This window comes from Brugia malayi (genome assembly GCF_000002995.4).
Source record: "Brugia malayi strain FR3 genome assembly, contig: Bm_v4_ChrX_scaffold_001, whole genome shotgun sequence".
Classification (NCBI taxonomy): Eukaryota; Metazoa; Nematoda; class Chromadorea; order Rhabditida; family Onchocercidae; genus Brugia; species Brugia malayi.
The window spans coordinates 18,720,800-18,743,518 of NW_025062479.1; the positions used below are offsets into that span (position 1 = coordinate 18,720,800).

The 22,719-nt window shown below is 31.9% G+C and overlaps 3 protein-coding genes across 6 annotated transcripts; 2 read left to right on the forward strand and 1 right to left on the reverse strand.

The window, feature by feature from the left end:
- Positions 1-5,236: 5,236 nt before the first annotated feature.
- Positions 5,237-9,452, forward strand: Bm3423 (Uncharacterized protein; the record flags this gene model as incomplete). The annotated part of the gene is made up of 9 exons (XM_001898156.2): positions 5,237-5,354; positions 5,699-5,836; positions 6,079-6,262; positions 6,594-6,689; positions 6,807-6,889; positions 6,972-7,147; positions 7,343-7,549; positions 8,065-8,277; positions 9,324-9,452. The coding sequence occupies 9 exons, from the start codon at positions 5,237-5,239 to the stop codon at positions 9,450-9,452; spliced, it is 1,344 nt and encodes a 447-aa protein (XP_001898191.2).
- A 2,944-nt stretch (positions 9,453-12,396) lies between these two features.
- On the forward strand, positions 12,397-18,754 carry Bma-lin-2 (abnormal cell lineage protein 2, putative; the record flags this gene model as incomplete). 4 transcript variants are annotated; one of them, XM_043075334.1, is made up of 13 exons in its annotated part: positions 12,397-12,459; positions 14,753-14,827; positions 14,957-15,040; positions 15,255-15,398; positions 15,636-15,866; positions 15,991-16,054; positions 16,428-16,681; positions 16,843-17,026; positions 17,302-17,405; positions 17,534-17,660; positions 17,980-18,182; positions 18,258-18,338; positions 18,575-18,754. In XM_043075334.1, 13 exons carry the CDS (start codon positions 12,397-12,399, stop codon positions 18,752-18,754), a joined length of 1,794 nt encoding a protein of 597 aa, XP_042931268.1. The 4 variants fall into 4 exon arrangements, with proteins under 4 accessions (XP_042931268.1, XP_001898192.1, XP_042931269.1 ...); XM_001898157.1 differs by lacking the exon at positions 12,397-12,459 and adding an exon at positions 14,539-14,604; XM_043075335.1 differs by lacking the exons at positions 12,397-12,459; positions 14,753-14,827; positions 14,957-15,040 and having other exon boundaries at positions 15,387-15,398.
- Positions 18,755-20,834: 2,080 nt separating this feature from the next.
- Bm9920 (Uncharacterized protein) lies at positions 20,835-22,298 on the reverse strand (the record flags this gene model as incomplete). Its single annotated transcript, XM_043075337.1, has 5 exons — positions 20,835-20,930; positions 21,167-21,274; positions 21,453-21,541; positions 21,755-21,893; positions 22,281-22,298. 5 exons carry the CDS (start codon positions 22,296-22,298, stop codon positions 20,835-20,837), a joined length of 450 nt encoding a protein of 149 aa, XP_042931271.1.
- Positions 22,299-22,719: the final 421 nt, after the last annotated feature.

Genomic DNA, 22,719 nt, shown 5'->3' on the forward strand with positions numbered 1-22,719 from the left:
TTTTTGTAGAGACTTTTACTTGCCATTTTGTTCGTTTTCGATTTGTTGTGAGGAAAATGCGAAAATGTTCCATTATCTTTGGGAACTTTATGAAATTTTTTGGCATCTTGATGAAAGTGGTAAGCTAATTTTATTTAAGGGCAATATTTTTAACATGGGAATTGAAACATAAGAATTTTACATCTTTCCATTCAACAATGTAACGTAAAGTTCAGCAAGGTATTATTCTAATCGAAAGCCTGAAATGTTGCAATACAACTTTTCCATTATTTATTCCCTATTATCATTTGTGGGTAGCACTCGTAGGCTTAAGCCTAGTTGATTTGATTTCATTTCCTCCTAACAGACTTTCTTTTGCGAAGCTTTTAAGTTTGTTATTTCCTATTCTTACTATTGAAAAGTGCCAAATTCAACATTGAAACTATTTGCATTATCTTTCATTTATTTCTTTTAGTTTAAGGTATCCTACATTTATTGTTATCACCTTAATCTTTTTCATCTCTGTTCACTCATTCCATCGTTCTGATATTTCAAGGGTTAAGTGAAAATTTTCGTTATTTGAGTGCTTCTCTCATCGAATGATAAATACTTCTTAGTAAAGTTGTTACACATATCAAAGTACTTTCACTTTTTTTGTTACTTCTTATGATTTCAAGTTGATTTCAAATCTCTAATTGTAATTTAATGACGATACAGTGAATTACTTTTTTTTTTCGAAACAAAAAACTTGAAAAAACTAGCAACTATTTGAGTGAGATGAAACGAGAAAGTTTATTCCACTTCGTCTCGTATCACTCTTATCATCACTTCAGAACATTTCTCTATGTTCCTTTCATCGGTACAACATTCATTTTAGTTCGTTCTTCAGAAAAACTCTATGGGAAGCAACGAAATTTTTATTTTGTTTGGTATCTTTTGTTTCGTACACTTTTTTCAGATCATTCATCCATTGTTATGAATAAAATGAAAAACTACTTATTACCCCAAGATTTACATCTTAACGTAGTGAAATATGAAGTGGAGTGCATGAAGTTGCTAATTCCTTATAATTTAATTGTAGTTTATTCCACTTCATTAATTAGTAGTTGTAGCCATAGATGTAATTAAGTTCAGCATTTGGAAATAATTTGATTCCTTTAAACAAATGATTAACATCAAAAGGATCAAATGACACCATTGCATTAAATGAATGAAATTTAGAAAGATATGTCTCAAAAATAAAAGTAGCTGCATTTTTGCATGATTTGATGTTGATTTCTTTTTGTTTTAAATTCGCTTGCTTCCAATATTGCTATTCATTTCAAAATCTTGGTGTGATAACAGAACTTTATTTATCAAACATAGAACATATTTTTAAAAAAAATGGAATTTTATATCAGCAGTATTAGTATGAGAGGAGGGGAAGATGACGAAAAAGAAAGAGGGAAAATTTTTACATATTTTTTTGTAAAAATAACAACTGACGTTAAGACAGTTCAATGTGCAAACAAACAGCTCTGATCGCTGCTACGAAATTTGTGTCTTTTCTTGTCTACTAAAGATTCTCAACTTTATGAATATTGGATAATTTAGTTTATCTACACGCTGACACGGAAACTTTTCATATGTAATCAGTTCTTTTCTGAATCACTCTTTGCCAGGCCTTCTCTCATTTTCTTTCTATCAAGCAAGATTGTCTGTCTCATAGGAGGATGAAATGTCAACAATGACTGACTTATTTCTATCTACCTCAAATTAAGTCTTTGAGAGTACCTGATTTGTTTATCTGTAGATTTGTCCTTACCTTTATCTCTATTTGTTAAGTCATATACTACTTTAATGTCCTACAAAAACTGTTATTCGCTAGTGAAATCATACCTGCTGCTTTTGAAAATGATCGAAAATGTTGCAGTTTCTTGAAAATATTTAACTTTCTTTGCAATCTGAAAGTAAATATTACTTGAAGACTGTTCCGAGAGATCAGGACAGTTCTTTATTTCATAAATTCACTCATTGAATTCGAATTTATTTCTGTTTCAATATACTGAAAAGAACCAATTTAATCATACTTCAATGCATAATAACTGTTTCTCTCCTCTTCTTTTCCTTCTGCTAAATCCTTCAATTCAACACAAATTTAGTGATTCCAATACTTCAGTATTTTGTTGATTCTCTTTGTTTTGAGTATTTCAATTGCTTATTTATATTTTTTGGTTTCAGTTCACTAATTCGTTGTTACTGCTACATTAAGTAGTATTGTTGCTATCAGACAAATGACTGAGAAATTAAAGTATAAAAAGCGTTTATGGTTGTTGGATTAAAAAATGTGGAACGTGAAAGAAATGTGGACCTTGTAAATTTAGATTTAGCAAATTGAAATGCTTCGGTTGTTAGACTTCATTACTCATGAATATCATTTTCAGAACCAAGGAAAGGATTCAATTGGTAGGGAAAAAAGAGAGAGATAAGGAATTGAAAGGAAACATGATAGTATTTCCGAAATGACGGGTGCTGCTTATCTTATAGCTCTTCACTTTTCTAGCTTCGGCAAATGTTCTTGTGCCAATGAACAGAAATTATTCCTTCTCTTAAAATTCAATTAAAATGCGAAAATCCGAAAAAAAAAAAAAAAAAAAAAAAAAAAAAACCTAAAGAAAAGAACTTATGGAGGAAAGAATAAAAGAAAGGAGCAGTGTTTAGATGGTGAAGATGGAAATATTTAATTGTAATATCGAATTTTTCTTTTGATTAATTTTTGAAATTCTTGAGTAAAGCAAAAAGAATCTTTGTTTAGTTTGTTATCATTAAGTTATTCCAGCTCTTTCGTATATGGAAAAATTTTTGCTAATGAATTTTGAAAGGAAATTTTCAGTTCACACAGATCACCATTTTAAATTTAGCATTCGACAGCCTTTATTTCAGTCTTAATTATTCGTCGATTGTGAATCATTTCGATTGTTAGTTGATTTTTTTAGGAATACTATCTAATATATTCAATATTTTATCTTTTTTTTTTCTCTCTTTTTCCCTTATTTGTTTACTTCTTGAAATTGTTAGCGACGAATGCTCGAAGAAATCAAATATTTCCAAAGAAGCTATTTTACTATTAGTTCTTGTTTTTTAATTTACATAAAGCTATCCATATGTCGATTTTAGTGCACAGATTTGTTTGAAAGAATGATCAGAAAATAAGGATCTTTTTGCTTTGTAACTTCAGTTAATTAGTTTAAATTCTTAACTTGTGAAAATGCATTGTTCTAATTATTTCGATCAAACCGGATTTTAGAAAAGTTTCAATTTTCAGAGTCTTTGCTTTATTCCCCTCTCTCCCTCTACTCATTGCTGTGAACAATCTTTGATAGTTACCATCGAAAACATTCCTTCAACAAACGCTTTCTATATTTGTTAAAGTGTTAGACATGAAGTTTTTCGTAAAAAGTATTAAAAATTCGCAGATTATTTAATTTGTTTAAATTCTAACTTCTGAAAATACATTATTCTAATTATTTTTACCGAGGATTCATATGTTCCCTTCAAATAGCGATGAAAGAACAGTGCTGTATTACGATCTACCGTTGAAAAGGAAAAAGCTTTAACACTTCTTCTCTACACTCGGATTAATTAACACATATAAATAAGATGTTTAGTGTTATGAAACGTCTGGAAAAATCACTTTAAATACTCAAATTATTATTGAAAAATACAGTAAATATTTTTAAACCATCTTTGTAATGAAAATATGCCTCCAAACTAACAATTTTTTTTTTTATCTTCTGCATTATTTAGATTAGCAGTTTATTTAAAAGGCTTTTTCTGAATTTTCATCACTTCCTGTAGGAGAAAACGAAGTAACGATAGACTTGCATATTCATTGGCTTTGGATTTGATGAAATTGTTGAAGACATTCCAATTTCAGTCGTTTGAAAATACTTGCAGACGAAGTACATTATGAAGCTTCAATAAAGGACATTGAAGTTGATAAAATCGAAAAATTGACTGGATGTTATCTGGAAAACTTAAAGGGTTCAAATGTTTTGGAAAATTGGGGTCAGAGTAGGGAGCACTTACCACTGAATTATGATTAGTTAGTTACTAAATAATATTTAATTTCATTAGCAATAATTTAGGACTGTTGAGATATTTCTTGCTATTATGAGCTGCGTTGAATTAGAAAAGATCTATCATCAAATTTTCCTCATTAATAAAACAGAAGAAATAATCTTCTCAATAAATTTCTGTTGTGAAACTTTGAAGTTTTTCTACTCTAGTATTCAGATATCATTGAATAGAAATCTAATTTCATTTCATTGCGATAATTTGTTTATTGTAATGCGAAATTATGCAGCTTTTCTGACTTTCTATATATATATCTCACTGACTGCTGCAACTGTTATAACGCGATGAATTCTGAGAAGGAGGGGAAGATCAATCTATTTTTAAAAACACTGACAAATCTTACTGGCATTCGAGTAGCTTCTGAGATTGTAGCAAATTGAAAGGGAGGACTAATCAATAGCTGTTTTCATTTTTATAGAAATAAAGGTTTTGACGCACATTGTATATCTTCTATTTGAGACTAATCATTTAAAGCGATTGCATGAGAAGAATCAGATGTCAGTTATTCGCAACATTTGCGCTCTGATTACTGTTCAGTGACCAATTCGATTAATTGCTTTTGGAAAATAATTCATGAATGTACTGGCAGATGTTCTTGACCGGAAAAAGAAATCATCTTCTTAATGAGCTGCTGTATGATATTGGCAAAAAAAATGTTAATAAGTTGTTCACTTATGACAGATCAGAATATTTTGCTTTGTAGAAATATCATTCTTTTGTTTTGAGATTGCATAGTTAAAACTTTGGATTAAATAGAACTGAAGTTCCGGGTGAGTAAAATTTCTTTTGAAGATGGCATTAATAATTAAATATTGCTAACTCTTCAATGTAATTAGTTGTGGACTACTTGACTAGTAAACTGCATAATTAATTTGAAATGATATTTTGGCACTGTTATAAGGTCTTTATTTAATGGTCAAATCACTATATAACGTAAACTTATACATTGGCTATTTTATTTGTCTAATTTGCATTTATTTTTTAAGCAAATTTTCAGAAGTTCTTACTATCAAAATTGCTTTGGTATCAGAAGGAATTACCAAATTTGTGATTATTTGTATGAATAAGTCTTCACTCTTCACTGTTTACCTGTTGTTGACACATCCAAAGTTTAATTGTCCTCAGAGATAGGAACCGCTGGATGGCCGTTTTAAGTAATGTATGCGGGGCAACCATGGACTCTGAGCGAAGAAACAGTGCTGCTCAATCATCATTACCAACTTGGGGACGTCATCGAGCGGTAATTCAATTTTTTATATGTATTCAAAAAATTTTCAAAGCTTTCGTAAACAGCTACACTGAAAATTTCGAGCAAAGTCTGCAGCAATGAATGCTAATCATAACAGAAATCAATCAATATCGAATGAATAAATAATAAGGAGTTAGAGGAAATTAATTAATTCAAAACGAAGATAGTTTAAAATTCAAGAGATTAGAAATTGATCAGTTTAGCATTATTAGCAGCTAATAGTGATTAAATTGTATATTCTAGTCCAGGATATTTTGTCAAAGGCATCTGATATGATAATACTAATGTACTAATAACGTATATTGTGTTAATAATATAAAATGATTTCCGATTTGAGATAACGTCTTCGTGCAGTACTTTATCATTTTCTTGTCTTCAGTGGTCCGTTAAGCACAGTTTATCGTGCTGTACATCGTATAACTTCGAAACTTTATTCAGTAAAAAGCATCGACTTACAAAAATATTCTGCCACTTCAGGATTAACCCGAACAGGTTAGTCTTTTTACTGTTCGGCAAGAATTTTTCTAATAGCTGGTCTTTCACGTATTTTACTGATGTTAGTCTCCATCATTCTTCCATTTAATTATTTTAGTTATTACAGCTAGTTATTACTAGCTGGACTGTCAGTTATTATAATCAAATTGGATTAGCAGTCAAAATATATAACTATTTAACTGCCGATGATGTAGTAAGTAAGAATGTCAGATAAATATTAAATATTGGCGAATTTCCAGACGTGGATAATGAAATTGAGATTTGTGCTGTGTTGAAACATCCTTTCTTGTGTGAATTAAAAGATGTGATAGCTGGAGAAAAAGCTGTTCATATGGTTTTTGAATTTCTCGATGGTGATGACATATGCTTTGAAATTGTTAAGCGAGCCAGTGCTGGTTTTGTTTATAGTGAAGCTGTTGCCAGGTGAAGTATTTTGCAGAAAAAGGATGAATCGGGAATATTTTTATTGCCATAAATATTATTTGAAATGTTTAATTCGATCAAATTAAGATGAATAAAGTTTAAAGAATTGCTTTATCATATTAAACAATTAACTAAATTACAATTGAAGCAATTGAAAATGCCGGAAATTTCATAGGTACTTTCAGTGATATTAAGTCTTTACCAGTTCATGTGTTTCTCATAACAGTAGTAGATTTATCACTGCTAATATATTTTACACAGTATAAGAGGTTTATGTTTTGCGCATTTAATCTTTCATAAAAGAATAAATGATTATCCCAGAGATTTGCAGTCATTACATGAGACAATTAATGCAAGCGCTAGAATACATGCATGGCCAAGGGATTATCCATCGCGATATTCGACCGCACAATGTTGTTCTTGCAAGGCAAGGCAATATCTTTTAACTCTTATAAACATTCTTTATAATTAGCGCCTCTTTTATTATACGATCATTTCCGGAGTATATTTCAAGATTTTACAGATAATTAATGTTAATTTGCAGTAAAGATAATTCAGCACCTCTAAAACTGACTGGTTTTGGTGTTTCTTTGAAGTTGCCTGCCCCAGCTGCAACTGTTCGAGCTGGTAATTTTTTTTGCATTTTGTTCATGAAATACTTAAATTTTTATTGAATTTTGTGAGAACTGTTCTAATAATAGCATTTCAGGTCGTGTGGGAGTATCCTATTTTATGGCTCCCGAGGTCGTAAGTGATGTGGAATACGGCACAAAAGCGGATATGTGGAGCGCTGGTGTATTACTTTACATACTTCTTTGTGGACGTTTGCCATTTGTTGGCACTCGACAAGGAATATATGAAGGTATCAGCGAGGGGAGATATTCAGTATGTTTTGTTCAGGATATTAAGAGAAATGTTATTGTTATCCCTGCACTGATCCTTCTGTAACGTTTTACAGTTTTACAACGGGAAGATTTATTGTTGAGAATTTACGTAAATTTATTTTTTTTTTGAAAGATTTTTTGTAGTAAATCTATTTAAATTGAAAAATATCCTTTTCCTAATAATGTGTATTTTCAGCATCACGGGGGTACTTGGCAACAAATTAGCGATTCGGCGAAGGATTTGCTGATCAGATTGCTCACCGTAAATCCAAACAACAGGATATCTGCAGAAGGTGCCTTAAATCATGAATGGTTACGTGAACGTAGTCGTTTTGCTCCTCGTAAACATTTGCAAAGTACTGTAGAACAAATTCGAAGGTATAATGCACGTAGAAAATTGAAAGTAAGTTGCAATTTGTTTCTGAAAGAATTTAAAAAATTCATAGAGGATGCGTTAAAAATATCAAGTATGATTTTACTAGCAAAGTATTTACTTAATGGAAAACGTTTAAATTCGCTTGAGAGTACTATTGTGGCTACACATGATTGAATTATGTTTGTTGTAATTAACTGTTTGGTTATTAATTTTAGTTTATTTCATTACACCTAACCTTAAATGTCTCAACCATTGTTTTGCCAAAAGTTTACGGTGATAAACATAAAACTGCCTTTAAAGAATTACTCTCAATAGATCGAGAATTGCCAGTTTTGAACTTTGTCGATTTAAAGTTTGCAAGTCAGTTCGAGCTTGCTTTGTTAGTTATTGACTTTGTCTATTAATGAAATCGTGGTCTGCTTTTGTCGGGGAATTCCGAAAATTCCATAAGATGCGATTTAATTTGACTCAAACTTGTAAAGCAATAAATGTTGCGGAAAGGGAATAATTTGTGTATTGATAGCATGTACATCTCATTATAGAGCGATATATTATCGGCCGTAAACAACAAAAAGTGGGCAGAAGGGTGCGGTTGTTCGACTGATACAGACACAAGTGCTGTCGCAATTACAGCACATTCAGATTCTGTGGTCAGTGGTGATCTGTTACCAGGAGGTGACACATGTGACGCGGATGGTTGTACAAGACGTGGTCCGGAGCGAGTAATACCTAAGGATTTGTTCGGTGTCGAAAAGGTACACTATTCTATAGGCCGAGTATTTGAAAATGTAGTCATTTTGCGGTACGCAACGTATTTGCAAGCATAAGAGCTTAGAAAAAGTTCATTATTCATGAATATTTTATATAATTTCTGTTTTCTTTAGCTCCAAATAGGATATTTTGTGCAAAATATCCCTGATAATATGATTTTTAAATTTCCAACTTTGTTAGATCTTGGACTCCCACCAATACTAACTTTTCAGGGATTTTATTCCAAAAATGCCATGTTTATGTTGCATTATTTTTGTATTCTTCTTTCTTCGATATATCAGATATAGTAAACATGTCGTCAAATGATTTTTCATGTTCGAATTTAAAGTTGGATTTGCTCCCGGATTTAATAGCATTAAAGAAAAACAAGTCATTAAAGAAAAAACAAGTTATGATGAAACGAACTATGTATTCAGCTAATGAATGTATTTTAACTATTCTGAAATCTGCTAGTAACAATTCCTAATAGAATCTACTAGTAATAGTTCTCTATTAAGAATTTTAAATTTGAGATTTGAAATTACCATGGTGAGATGCTGAAAATAAATACAGATTGTACACTATCGCATAAGAGTAAAGGAACGGAGCTGATATCAGACTCCCAAGAGGAAAATTATATCGAAGGTTTCTGAGTAAGACATTTTTGTTTTGGCAAGAACTAGTCTATCTTAACAAGTGAAATAATTCTATTTTGTGACTTGCTTCTTTTATCTTTCTCACTCTTCAGTTTTTTTTTATTCTCTTCCTATTTCTACTTGTATTTCGAATGTACCATTTATAAGACTTTTCAAAAGCACAAAAGAAGTGCTTCTCTTTCCAGATAAATCTATTCTTTTTCAATTCGTTTCTTCATTTTCGAGTAATTGTCCTAGTTGTCTTAATCTCTGTACTGTAGGCTTTTCATTTTCTGACGAACAAATCTGAGGAAATAGAGCTGTCCTTCAAGTTTTAAATGAGGCTTTTTGAGAACTGATGAGGCGAATTAGTGAGAGAATTACTAATTCGAATTACTGATGATAATAATTTACAGATTTTGTTATCACTGGATCAGATAGCTGCGCTTGTAGATGCACCATTCACTTCCGAAACTATGGATCCATTTCTGATAAATTTATCGCTGGAAAATACCGATCTAAAAACATTACTGATGGTAAGTTAAATGCCACATATTATGCAAGCAAGGTATTTTTTCCTCCTAATGAACCCGTCACAATAGACTTATTAATTATTCAAAATAGAAGTAGAACTTTTTGATTAACTAAACATAATTTTTTGAAGATGAAATGTTTGTGTATAAACCCTTCGAAAGCTGTTTTTCTTTGAATTCTACGTTTCAAATGATAATAATATACGTTTCGGTGTTTCCTTTTGAAATCCACTACAATTATCCCAATTGCGATATAATTTTGGAGCTTTTAAGTAGTTTTAAAATTTAAATAAATGGAAATGAGATCCGTCATGCCTAGTCATTTAAATAATTAAAGTAAATAGACTGTAAAGATTGTAGAAAAATATCTTCAAAATCTGAAGAGTATATCCATCGCCACATTGTAATGCTTAATTAGCAGTTCAGTAGATCATTTATTAAGAACTATTTATGTGAAATGCTTGTACGTTGAATTCTCAATTATTTTAATGATTGTCCATAACTGTAGATTTTTTTCAGAAAGCAGATTTTTTTTGAAACGAAAAATATTTATAGAATTTGTTGGGAGGAAAAAAAGTGAAAAAGTGAAGTTTGTAAGAAAAGAGTTTTGTTCTGTTGAAATTATAAACTACATTAACTGCTCAAATCTAATAATAACTGATGTGTCTTGTCACTCGTTCATTTTACTGTTTGTTTGTCCGACTGTTAATCTGCCCATAATCCGATGTAGAAATGATACTGCTTAAGCTTAGCTAGTTAGACTTTGACATTCAATGTTGGTTCTATTCGCTAATACAACTTCAGCGGAGCTAAATGATCGAGAGGGCGCATGTCTAAACAATAATCGTAATGACGTAAGGATGACAACAAAAGATGAATCTAGTGATGACCATATCCTCCCAAAAATGCCTTATCCAGTTTACGAATCCCCCTTTGTTCTTTAACTTTCAAGCTTCTCTTCATTCTTTATTTGGTTTCAGCCAAAGCAGTAAGCCTGTAAAAGTAATCAGTTGTTTAATTCAACCAAAACTTTGAATTTTGCCATCCTGTAGATTTTTTAATTGAAAAGCTGATGCATACATCCTTCTCTTTGACATCCTTCAACTTCTGGTAAACTATGTGTTTAAACAGTAATCTTTTCTTTTTACAACGATGAGAAAGTCTTTCTGTGATTTCTACTAGCTGATCCAATTAGTTAAGGGATTCAAGAAGTGACAGTGATGTGTTGAATGGGAATGTCACCACTGCTAGCTTAGAAGTCACTCATTAAGTTTAGTGTAGCATTCGGAGAAGAAATCAATTCATGTTTGCCTTTTTGCAAGCAGTGAAATGAACATCTCGACAATCTTTCCACATCTTATTTTCTCTTCCCTCCTATTTTTTCTTTCCTCAGCTTTCAAGTTTTAATTGTACTTGAGGGCCTTACTTATTTCATCTAAACTTGTTCTTCAAAAATTTTAATCCAAAATTTCAAGAGCCATGTTGAATACATTTTCCTTAGAGTTTTTCTCATTGCGATACAACTTATCCCTATATACTGCTACATTATTTTATTCTTATTGAAACATGACAATAGAGAGTAACTAGGAGAAAGATGGAATGAAACTGACTTTAACATTTTAAATTATTTGTATCGATTTAACAATGGTTGATTTCATCTATGAGTTTCAATTCCGCCCGGTGTTGTGCATCAGTTGATTTGTTCATCTTTCTGTTAAACAACTTGTCAAACAAACATCCACCCACTATTCAATTCAACTAACTTCCCATCACTTCTTTGCCCTTCAAGCGAAGAAGTTTCACAACGTTACAGCGATCTGTCATTTCTCTCTATCGATATGTGTGTGTATGTATGTATGTATATGTGTATGTGTTTAAAGACTGAAGCTAATGCTACTTGCAGCAGTTAAGTGCTAATTCCATCTTCGGATTTCCTTTTGCTTTTTGAATTTCCCCGTTTTCATAAAAGGTTAAAATTCCCAACCTCAAAATTGTTTGTTACTCAATGTAAAGTGAAGTTTCCTCGATTCTTTTCTATCCTCTTTTTTGTTTGAATTTTTTTTTTGTTTAAATTGAAAAATTTTCATGAATTGATCGAAATTGCTGAAAATAAATTCGTAATTCCACTTTTTGGTTCCTTTTGGCAAGGCTTGAATTTTTTCATCAACGAAAACAAGTTGGCTAATTCCCTGCTTGTCATTTTCCTAGGATCCTTTTTATGCTGTTTTTTTCTTTTTTTTTTTTTTTTTTTGTGCATTTTGAGCGAAATGATATCTAAATAAATAAGAATTCTCCTCTCTAATTTCTTCCACATCTGTAAGCTGTTGCTCAATCTGTCAACTACAGGATTCTTCGACAGCGCAGATAAATTTAGAATTATCTGATTGATTGCTGGTAAACTAAAGACTTTAAATGTTTGAGAGATATTAGGCAGTTTTATGGGATGAATTAATAAATTTACATTATTTCATAAAGAGATGAATGCTTAAAGAGACTGCTAGATTATTTTACCACGGAGAACTTCAGAATCTAAAGTTTATTGTTATTCGGTATAGTATTGTAAGTTGAGTGCTATCCCTACTGAGTCGGAATAAAATCCATCAGTGATAGTATTAAAGGTCAACAGGATATCAAAATCAACGAATTTCTCTCTTCAGCACTTCCAATAGGTTGTTTCATTGGGAATGCAACCATACTGTCTATTTTCTCTTTTCATTCCTGTCACTAATAAAGTTCGCTTTGCTATCCCGTGAATATCATCGGCTACCTATGATTTCTGGTTCTTTGAAAATTGCATAGAAATTTGTGATTATTACATATTTACAACTTTTCATTCGTTTCACTTGTCGTGTGTGAATCGCTGTGGAGCTAAATCATTTTCGAAAAGCGTTAAAAATTGAATGGATTTTTTATTTAAAAATATTTTCCGAACATTCCAGATGAATGATGATAAGAAATGAAGGGGATTGATAACAGTTGTTCCTTGGAAGAGTTCACTACTATTACCCTTAATCAAAAGGTAAAGATTTTTTCTTTACTGAAGCTGACCGTCCAGTTACATGAACTTAAAAGAACTCCATGAAAATATGCTTATTCGTTTTAATCAATTTTTTTTTCATATTAGTTTTCAAATTTCTGGTTGTTTTTTCCTGTGGGATAGAAAACAATGCGAATGTATGCGATGGAGTTTTTTTATTGGGCGGGGAAGCGGAAAAGACAATGAAAACGCTTGCAAACAAAACGACTAATTACAACCGATATATTTCCATATAAAAAGGCGAAATTCTCTCTCATTAAGGAAAAGTCCAAATTTTCTTAGAAATTTTTCTCTTCATTGAAGTTTACGTACTGAAGTGTACAGATAAATTCTTATGTTTTTTGAGATTGTTTTTTCAGCATTGAGAAAATTTTAATGCATGTTACCAGTTCATGTTTTTTGAGCTTTTGGATTTTTTCGATAGGGAGACAACTTCAAAACCGATGAAAAGGTGCTTCGGAAAGTCTATGCTTCATCTTGAAATGTCTCTTAGCTCAGAGACAAAAGTTTGAAGATTGTAAGAAAAAGATTAAAATTACAAGATTCCTTAGCCGTGGAAAAAAATAGCCTTTTCTAGTAGGTCAAGTGCATAGCTTCTTTTCTTGCAGAGTTTCTGAATAGAAGTTGCTAAAAAGAAAAAATGCTAGTAAAATTACTTTTTTACAAAAACTACCGAGCCTATTTGTTGTTTTTTTCTTCGTAGTTTAGACTTTTTGGGGTCGGTTGTTATTTAATGAAAAACTAATTTTGAGCTTCATAAAGAAGCATTTTAATATCAACAAACTTAGCATTTTTGTAGACTACGGCCCTGAGTTGAGCAATCCTGTTTATTATCTCATTTTTGAAAATGAGCTGAGATTTTCTTAATCCTCAACATTTCTCCATATCAGTTTCCGCAGTGTTCAATTTTATTGACATTTCTGTATCGCTTTTTCTGTGATTGTTGTTTAGGTAAGTTAATGTGAAATGAACTTCAGTCCGCCAAATAATTCAAAGTCATCACAACCAGTCAGAGTAATCCGAAGATTTTCCTCATATTAGGATAGTGATATATTCTTGTCTGAATAAATAATGTATTTGAACAATAATGCATCTCCATATTCTTTATATGCTTATCTTCCTGATTCTATAAATAATTTCATGCTATCCACAGCAATGCTTGATATCTCTCTTTATCACTCCCTTCTACTTTATTTATTGGTAATTGCTCTATCAAAATGAATAATACATTTCTTTTGCAATATTCCCCTTTTTTCTAAAAACTAATTATTTCGCAGAATTCTTTTTCCTATTTTTTCCACCAAACCTATTAACTATCATCTATTTGTTTTGAAACACACTTCTAAAAGCTATTATTTTATTGTCAGTATTTTTTTATAAGGTTTATTAGAAGGAAGAAAATTTCTGTTAAATATTAGTCCATCGATCCATTTCATTTGCTCCTTCCTCAATATATTGTTGCTGCCACTGAAAAGATGTGATCCACTAAATTTGGGAGTGGGAAGTTTTGTTTAAACGAATGTTCCGTTCCTTTTTCTTATTCCAGAATGTGTTTTTACTCTATCAAAGATAGATTTGTGTCAAAGATACAAATCGAAATGGATATATTCAGGTTCTGAATTACTAATTCAGTCTGACCACAACTGTTTGTCCTTCTCAAATAAAATAGCTAAAGGATTAAGAGCAGGAAAGGAAGGAAATCGAAATATAGAAGGAATTAATATATCCAAAAGGGAATGAGGTGCACCTTCCTTCGATTGTACATGGATTTAGTGCTGAAAATTAAGATCTCGAAAATTTTCTGCGTCAGATTTTCTATCACCGTTTCTTTACATCTTTTCCTTTCCTTCTTTCTGAATATATAGACGTCTGATTGAGTTGTTTTGTCGTATGTTTGAATATTTGTTATTGTTAATCAGTAATCTGGCGTTATAGTTGACCAACTGATGTTTGGATGCTGCTTACGATTTGAGAAATATTTAATGAAATTATAAGTTTCTAGATTTTAAAGGACTAATGAAGTTTATTTCACTTCATTCATATTTTAAACTTCATTCCATCATGGTTAATTTTCAAAGATCCATCAAACTGGTAACTGATATGCGTAAAGAACATGAAGTAGAGTTGGTGAATCTCTTGTTCTCTTTTTATTTTCCAATAATTATTCAAACGAAGTTTTAATTCATTGTAAACATTGCTTGACCTCAACTGTTGAAGTTTAATTTTTATTTAAATCCACTATTGAATAAAAATTACATGAATTAAAAATTTTCAGCTATATGATCGGATATCGAATCTATCGATTCAACCATTAGTACTGGAGCATGATTCTGCTAGTTATGCTAGAGAGGTTTGATAGTTAAGGAATTGTTTTTAATACTTAATTGTTATGCTCATTCCTTCTCGAATTGCCTTTCTGTTTACTCACACATCTTTTTTTGAATCCTTTTTTATAAAACTTATCTTTAAATATTTCTAGTTATGCGTACAAATTGGTGGGTTCTTGCAACCTTCAGCTGAAGCAGTAGAATTACGACAGTTACTTGAATCACAAGAAATTGAGGTTTAAAATCTGTCTACTCCTTCTTAATTTAATAAACTTTATAATGTTCACTATTAATTATTTGTTTGAAATTCGGTAACGAATCGTTAAAACTTCAAACTTTTTCATTTACTGAAGGATGAAAGAAAAACTTTAATTCCTCGACTTTCAGGCAGTTTATTGGCATACTGTAGGAGGTTGATGAAGAATTTTATTGAAATTGAACCACTTTTAGGCAGTGTTACAAGCATACGATGTAATAATCCATGAAATTTATGAGGGTAATGCTCGTGTCAATTGCGCCGCAGTGGAAATAAGTGGCAATAATGAAAAAATTGTCCATCAACAGCAAAGTGCGCTTCCACAAATGTCTGTTCAGGTTGGTTCTTCATGCCTTTTTCTGCAAAGCATATAAAATTAAAAATCAGATTTTCTTCCCTTTTGTCAGCAACTTATTAGATTTCACTTTGATTCACTACCAATGATACACATTGAACTGGATCAACTAGGATATTAGGATTTGTTTCTGCGACCGCTTTGCTCTAAATAAAAATTTGCTTCCTTCCTCTTTGTGGTTATGAATTTCAGATATATTTATTTTATATCGATTTTACAGGCGTCCACATCATCGCAGTTACCATTTTCATACCTTAACGGTGGTGTACTTCGAACGCAGACATCTCACGCAGTTACATCTTCCTTTGGTACTGCGGCGAACGAGCTACAGCAGCCGTTCGGGCTATCGCCGCTTCATGATGATGATGATCTGATGATGGATTCCGTCAGTCGAGTACGCTTAGTGCAATTTCAGAAAGATACCGAAGAACCGATGGGAATTACTTTGAAGGTAGATTTTTCTTCATCTGGCGTCTCATGATTTCATACTGCATCTTGAGATCATTTTTTAGTGAATTTTTTTTTTTGCATTTTTTAACTTGTAATTAGGAACATTTTCGAAAATTAGTATTCAGGTGACGGAAGATGGTCGATGCCAAGTGGCTAGAATCATGCATGGTGGATTGATACATAGGCAGGGTACGTGAACCTTATTATTACTCATTTAACTTTATCAACAGAAACTGTACGATCTTTCGGGTGTGCTTAAAAAGAAATTGTCCTTTCTTGAATATGCTAAACTCGTTAAGACTTTTTGGTCTCCGTAGCATTCGTCTGGAGCAGCATTTCATTATATCATTCTTTTAAGATATAGAACGGTAGTTTTCATACCTTTTTAAAGTCGCTAAGTTTAAGAACATATTTTTTTAAAGCATCGAACCCAGAAATGCTGCGTAGTTTTTTGGTTATTTTAGTTTGAAATTCTAATTTTCCTAATAGTTACACGAGTTTTCCTAAATGACCTTTGATTTTTTTGTCCCTAGTATTTAGAGGATTCATTGATAAATTGTAGCAACTCTTCATGTTGGTGATGAAATTCGTGAAATCAATGGTGTCAATGTGCTGAACCAAAGCGTTGAAATGCTACAGCGGTTGTTGCGCGATGCACGTGGTGCCGTGACATTCAAGATAGTCCCATCCTACCGCAGTGCTCCACCAGCATGCGAAATATTTGTCCGAGCTCAATTTGACTATGATCCGGGACAAGATGACTTGATTCCATGTCCACAGGCCGGCGTTCCATTTAAAACCGGCGATATTCTCCAGGTATGGGTATTACTGGATTTCGTGAATTATTATTGAGCACGTTCATTTTTCAAGTTTTATGGGTTGTAAATGCACTACTGATTGGTTTTGCTTTGTCCATTCTAGGAAAAAATATAGTAATCTGTTTATGAACAGTTCCAGATGATAATGGACTGTTTCAGGTGATATCAAAAGATGATCATATTTGGTGGCAAGCGCGATATATCTCTCAGTTTCCAGCTCTTGGAAATGGTGGTCCCAGTGGTACACATACTCCGGGTGCCTCGGTTGCTGGTTTAATACCATCACTGGAGTTGCAGGAATGGAGAACTGCTTGCTTGGCTATGGAACAAGCTAAAGACAATAGTTAGTTTATTGAATTCGCCATAATTGTTAAGAAGTAATATATTATACTACTGGGAAGCGTTAGTTATCTTCAGATACCTATCAAGAATGTCTAAATGTAAAATGATTCCTTTAGCAACTTTATGATTTCAGATCTTCCAAATGCCATCGTGAGTGTAACTTTGAGAGTTCCAATCAGATCATTTCCTAGTAGGGATTTTGTGGAATTCTTCTTAATGCCATTTATAAATTTTCAGCTTGATAATTTTGAATGTGAATGACGAATTCTTATTTAGCTCATTGTATGTGGCTCAACAAGAAAAAAAAATATTATACAACCAAGTATCTTCAGAAACATTCCGCTTTATTCGATCAGCTTGATCTCGTCACTTATGAAGAGGTTCAAACTGTCTCGTCCATTCTTCATTTAGTTTTACCATTCTAATTTTATTTTATTGATATCTATCAAGTTTGAAGATACCTGATAAGGATTATTTGATTAACTTTCGAAAGAGTGTTTTTTTTTAGGTAGTACGTTTGGCAACATACAGACGTAAAACGTTAGTATTGCTGGGCGCTCATGGTGTTGGCCGAAGGCACATCAAAAATACACTTATTCATAGGCATCCACAAAGGTTTGCCTATCCTATACCGCGTAAGTACTTTAGTCTTTCTATAACTTTGAGCAAAAGGCTTTAAATAGATTAACTGATGAATAATGGTAGTTCAAATGGAATTTTCTCTTTGTACCAGAAAAAGGGACATTTCATAACTTTGGTCTATGCGGACTGTATTTTTATGACTCACTGACTTTACGGAGGAAGTATTTTTGTGACTTATCATTTCGAAGGAATTTTTTCTCTATCAATAACTTTACGGAAAGACTGTTTTTGTGACTCAATAATTTTACAGAGGAGGTACTTTTGCGACTCACGACTTTATAGTGCTTTGAATTTATATTGTTTTTATTATAGATACAACAAGACAGCCAAGAAAAGACGAAATTGATGGGAAACATTACTATTTTGTATCTAATGATTGTATGCTTACCGATATTCAAGCAAATGAATACTTGGAGTATGGGACCAACGAGGAGTGCATGTATGGTACCAAGCTGGAAACAATTCGCAATATTCACAGGACAGGAAAAATAGCTATCTTGGATGTCGAACCTCAAGTAATTTCAAATTTCCTATCACTTTATTATTGTTGCCAGTATATATTTTTTCTCACTGATTGCAACAAATTTCAGGCGCTGAAAGTTCTCAGGACAGCTGAGTACGCTCCATTTGTTGTTTTTATTGCTGCACCAAATCTGCACGGTTTACAAGATGTAAGTTTTTTAAGAAATTGTAAATTTCTTAAAACTTCAAAAGAACTTTGCAACGATAATAATGCTTTTATTCCTAAAATTTTCCAACATAGATTTAACACTGGCTTTTTGTTTATGCTTTTTCAAACGCATTATTTTTCAAAAAATCAAAGGTAATTATGTCATTTATTTTAAGATTCCAAAATTTTGAATTTTATAAAATCTCATTTGCAGCTATCAATAATAAAATATTACAGCCAGATGGTAGCTTGGAACGTTTGCTGCGAGAAAGTGAAATTCTTCGGCAGGCATTTGGACACCTTTTTGATTACGTGATACTGAATAACGATATTGATGAGACAATTCGACAACTGGAGCTTGTAGTGGAGAAACTTAACGCCTGTCCACAGTGGGTGCCAGTTTCCTGGATCTATTAATTCCTTGTTATAATTTTTACTGATCGTTGGTAATGTTCCTTCATTTTTATAGAAAGTAGTCCTGAAGACTAGTGCAAGAGACGCTAAAAGTCATTAGATCTATTAATATTACGTAGGAAAGGATTTGCTGTTTCTTCAGGATTGACTGTCCAAGATAGGTGACTGATCTTATGCAATAGTCTTACATGTTAATTCGATCTTCTGCTGTACTACAGTGATTTTAAACAAAGGATTAATAAATAGATTACTACTCTTATTCTTAAAAAGTATATTAAAAATGAAATTTACGTCAACTAGGTTTAGGGAAAGGGTGACCATAGGTGAGGAGAGAAGGGGATTTTCTATTCTTCTATTTGGTGTCCATAAGTGAATACTTATCAGTTTTGTTGCGTGCACTGATATGCTATGATTAATTGTCTTCATTGTGGTGTATTATGTTTTGTTTGTATTTAATTTGTTTTCCTTCTTTCTCAGTGATTTCATGAGTTTCTTCAAATATATCAGTTTGCGTCGGCTGACAAATTGATAATTCACTCGAAACTTGACCAGCCTGTCTGCTATCCTTTTTTAATTTTAGCTAGACTTCTTTAGACAGTGCATAGAATGGAATCCCTATGTTTTGATCCAAAATTTTCCTTCTAACGAAGTGACCTTATTGCGTTATGTAAGCATACACACACACAGAATTTGATCTGTCATGAATATGTAGAAATCTAGCGTTTTTTTTCAGAAAATTATATAGTATATACTTTTATTTTCGCAGTAATCTTTAGGTATTTTTAAGATTATTGCTAATGTGCCTCAAGTTTTGACTCTACTAAACCTCGTGTTTGAAGTTCAAAGCTTGTTATGAATTTTATTACTGCTCTATCTTGACGCCGTATGCTTACATACTTATCACTGATTATTGTAGAAGATGAATTGAATTTCTGCAGCTTGCAAATCTTTATTTCTTTTATTGTTGATTTTAATGTTTTGAAAGTGATAAAAGCGAAGTTTAAAATGTTTCTTAACATTAGGAAGTGCAGTGCAGAAGAGTTGCTTAGTTTTCTTAATGAGTGCTCATTTTTTGTTAATAATTTAGGACGATAGATCATTAAGAAAATAAAAGACTTAGTCTTTAGTTTATATATCCTGTTTAATTTCAGGAACATTTGACGTATTACTTTGACGAAGTGACTGTTTCATTCCGTTACCTTACACAGTATGAACATATAATTTGTAATCGTATAAGGAAACATGCAATAAAATCAGACTGGATCAGTTGATATTGTCTTACACTTTCCATCTTTCCGCCAAATAGGTGGGCTTTAGAAATATACAAGGGAATGCGAATCCAATAAACAGAGGGACATCATCATTTCTCCTGAAAATGTTAATGATATAGGCCTGCTAATTGTCAATACCAATTAGATAATTAATTAAGTAAAACGAAGTAATCTACAATTAATAAACTGGAGAATTTTGTGAAGTGTGTAGGAGAGTTGAAAATATCATTTCAAAAATGAATTTCTTTACCTGACTACCAGCTGTTTTATCCACCTTTTTAATGCTATCAGATGGTCGTTTGGCGTTTTTTGTACTGCCTTTTGTAACATATTTTGCTGTACCTCCACCACTGCTTTTCCCTCTGCTATCAGTTTCTTTCTTCTCACCTCAAGTAATTAGTTAATGAAACAGTGTTTAGTAAAAATTAACTAAAATTCTTCAACCAAATAATATTTTATCTTCAATCAGGCGACCTCTCAAAGTATTCATTTTCAATCGTTAGGAAATAATTAAGAGCATATTATTGACAATAAGACTTTTTTTGTAATGGTCTGTGTAGAATCAACAAACTTCACCACCTTTATCCTCTTTTTTTTCTTCTTCCCCATCACCATTCCCTGCCGGTTTTTTTTTTTTTTATTCTCAAATCATTTCTTATATCGCTGTGATACAAACTATAGATTCAATGAAGAAGTCATCATTTTGGCACAAAAATAAACATGAAAAATTTTTTTATCAGTTCTGCTTATCAAGTTTCATCTGTTATCTTTTAACATTAGTTTTTGAAGTGCTGATTAAACTTTCATTAGATTTACTTAGTTAATGCAAAAAAAGCTAGTAATGGAATCTTTTTGATGTCATCAACATCTTCGAGATTTGTATTGGCTCTTGATTTCTGACCATCATCCTATAATCATATTTAAGTCTTTTGTCTAATTAATTCCATGCAAACTACTTAAAGTTAGCCTTTCTGATCCTATTAACCGTCGAATTATTTTTCTCGGTTTTTTTGTTTCAGTGTACGACAATTTCCAAGGCTAACTGTCCCTTAAGTTGCTACCAACATATTTTCATTGGTAATAAAACTTAGTGGACGAATGCCAGTGTAACTAATTTAGCGTACAGCATATCACTCGAATTCACCTCATTTTTCTTTTTACCATCTCTTTCAGAATCCCAATCACTCAGTACATCGTCCATAGTCGAATAATCACCTTTGCCACGTGTCACTTTACCTTTCGCTATTCGTTCCTGCAACACTGAATGATAAACATTCGGATATCAGATATCCACAACTTCTGAAATACTTAAATACCTGTAAAATCAGCCGTTCTTTGCATCGTTCAGTGATTTTCTTGAAATATTGACTGTTAAAAAACTGCGAATGTTAAAAATATTTTTTCTTCAAAAAAGGCATTGAATTTCACACCTCTTTAGCACTTCGTTTCATAATTTTGGGTTTTCTTTCTTCAATACGCTTTTCCTCCATCTTCTTTAAGCGCTCTTTTTCTTTGTCGGCTAAATTTTTTTTCTTTTTTTAGGATTTTTTCTAAAATTAATGTCAACATTGAGTGTACTCAGTGCATTTTTGATTTCATTTTGAACCATTTGGCTTTTCTTCCAGGAAAATAATGATTTCTTAAATAATGCTCAACTCAAGATCAGTAAATGACAAAATTGAGATTTCTCAAAGATCTTCAAATGGACTTTAGTAATCTAAAGTCTATGTACCATTTTCAGCAGCTGAAACGTGTTGTTCTTCTGGCGCTGCCCTTTTTTTTTTTCCATCTGGACTGTTACTTTTATCTTGTTTATCCCTTATTTTCTCCTCTGGTGCTGGAGTATGCGCACTTTTCACTTTTTTCTTTACCTAAAAGCAGAGATCATGCGATTACTCATAGCGCTTCTTGTTTAAATTTCAATGAAATCAACAAGCGTCGTTCGAAAATGCTGAAATCAACGTGGTAAATATTACTTTCATTTTTTCCTTTTCCAATTTTTTTTAGTAAAGTATATCTGAATGTAAAATCTAATAGACAAAAGAATCCTTTCAGAACTGTGATTAAACTTAATTGGTAGTCTATTATTTCAGCTTTGTACATTTCATATATAAATTAAAATCATTGGTAAAAAATTCTTTTAAAAAAAAATTTTTTTGTTATGAAATGTTTAATTAATTATACTTCTGTAGTTTCATCTGTATCTAAAAGGTACACCTCTTAAAACGAATATCTTACATAAAAAGGTATAGACTAACCTTTTTATGTAAAAGCATTTTAACGATAACAATATTTCCATTTTTTTGATGGATTTCATGAGCAACAAAAAGCTGAAACCTTGAAGTAAATGCCTTTTACTTGATTACTTGTTAAATTTCAATTATTACAAATTATAGTGAATTCCCAAACATTTTGATAGTTGAAAGGAATGCAAGCATCAGTGTTCAGTTTTGTCCTTTCGATCTTGAATTCGAGGCTTTTTGTGTGAGCTTTTTGTGTGCTAATGAAATGACAATTAGAACGCTTGACTGAAATGAAAAAATTTTATTATTATATATTTTCATTAATTTTTTTCTGATTACTGAACTTTTTGTTGTGGACAGTTTTTTGATTTTCTCTAGATCCATTTCATTCTAACAGTAGGCACTTCCATCCAGATTGTTCGTTTGAATCAGACAATTGAAAGTGTTACCACAT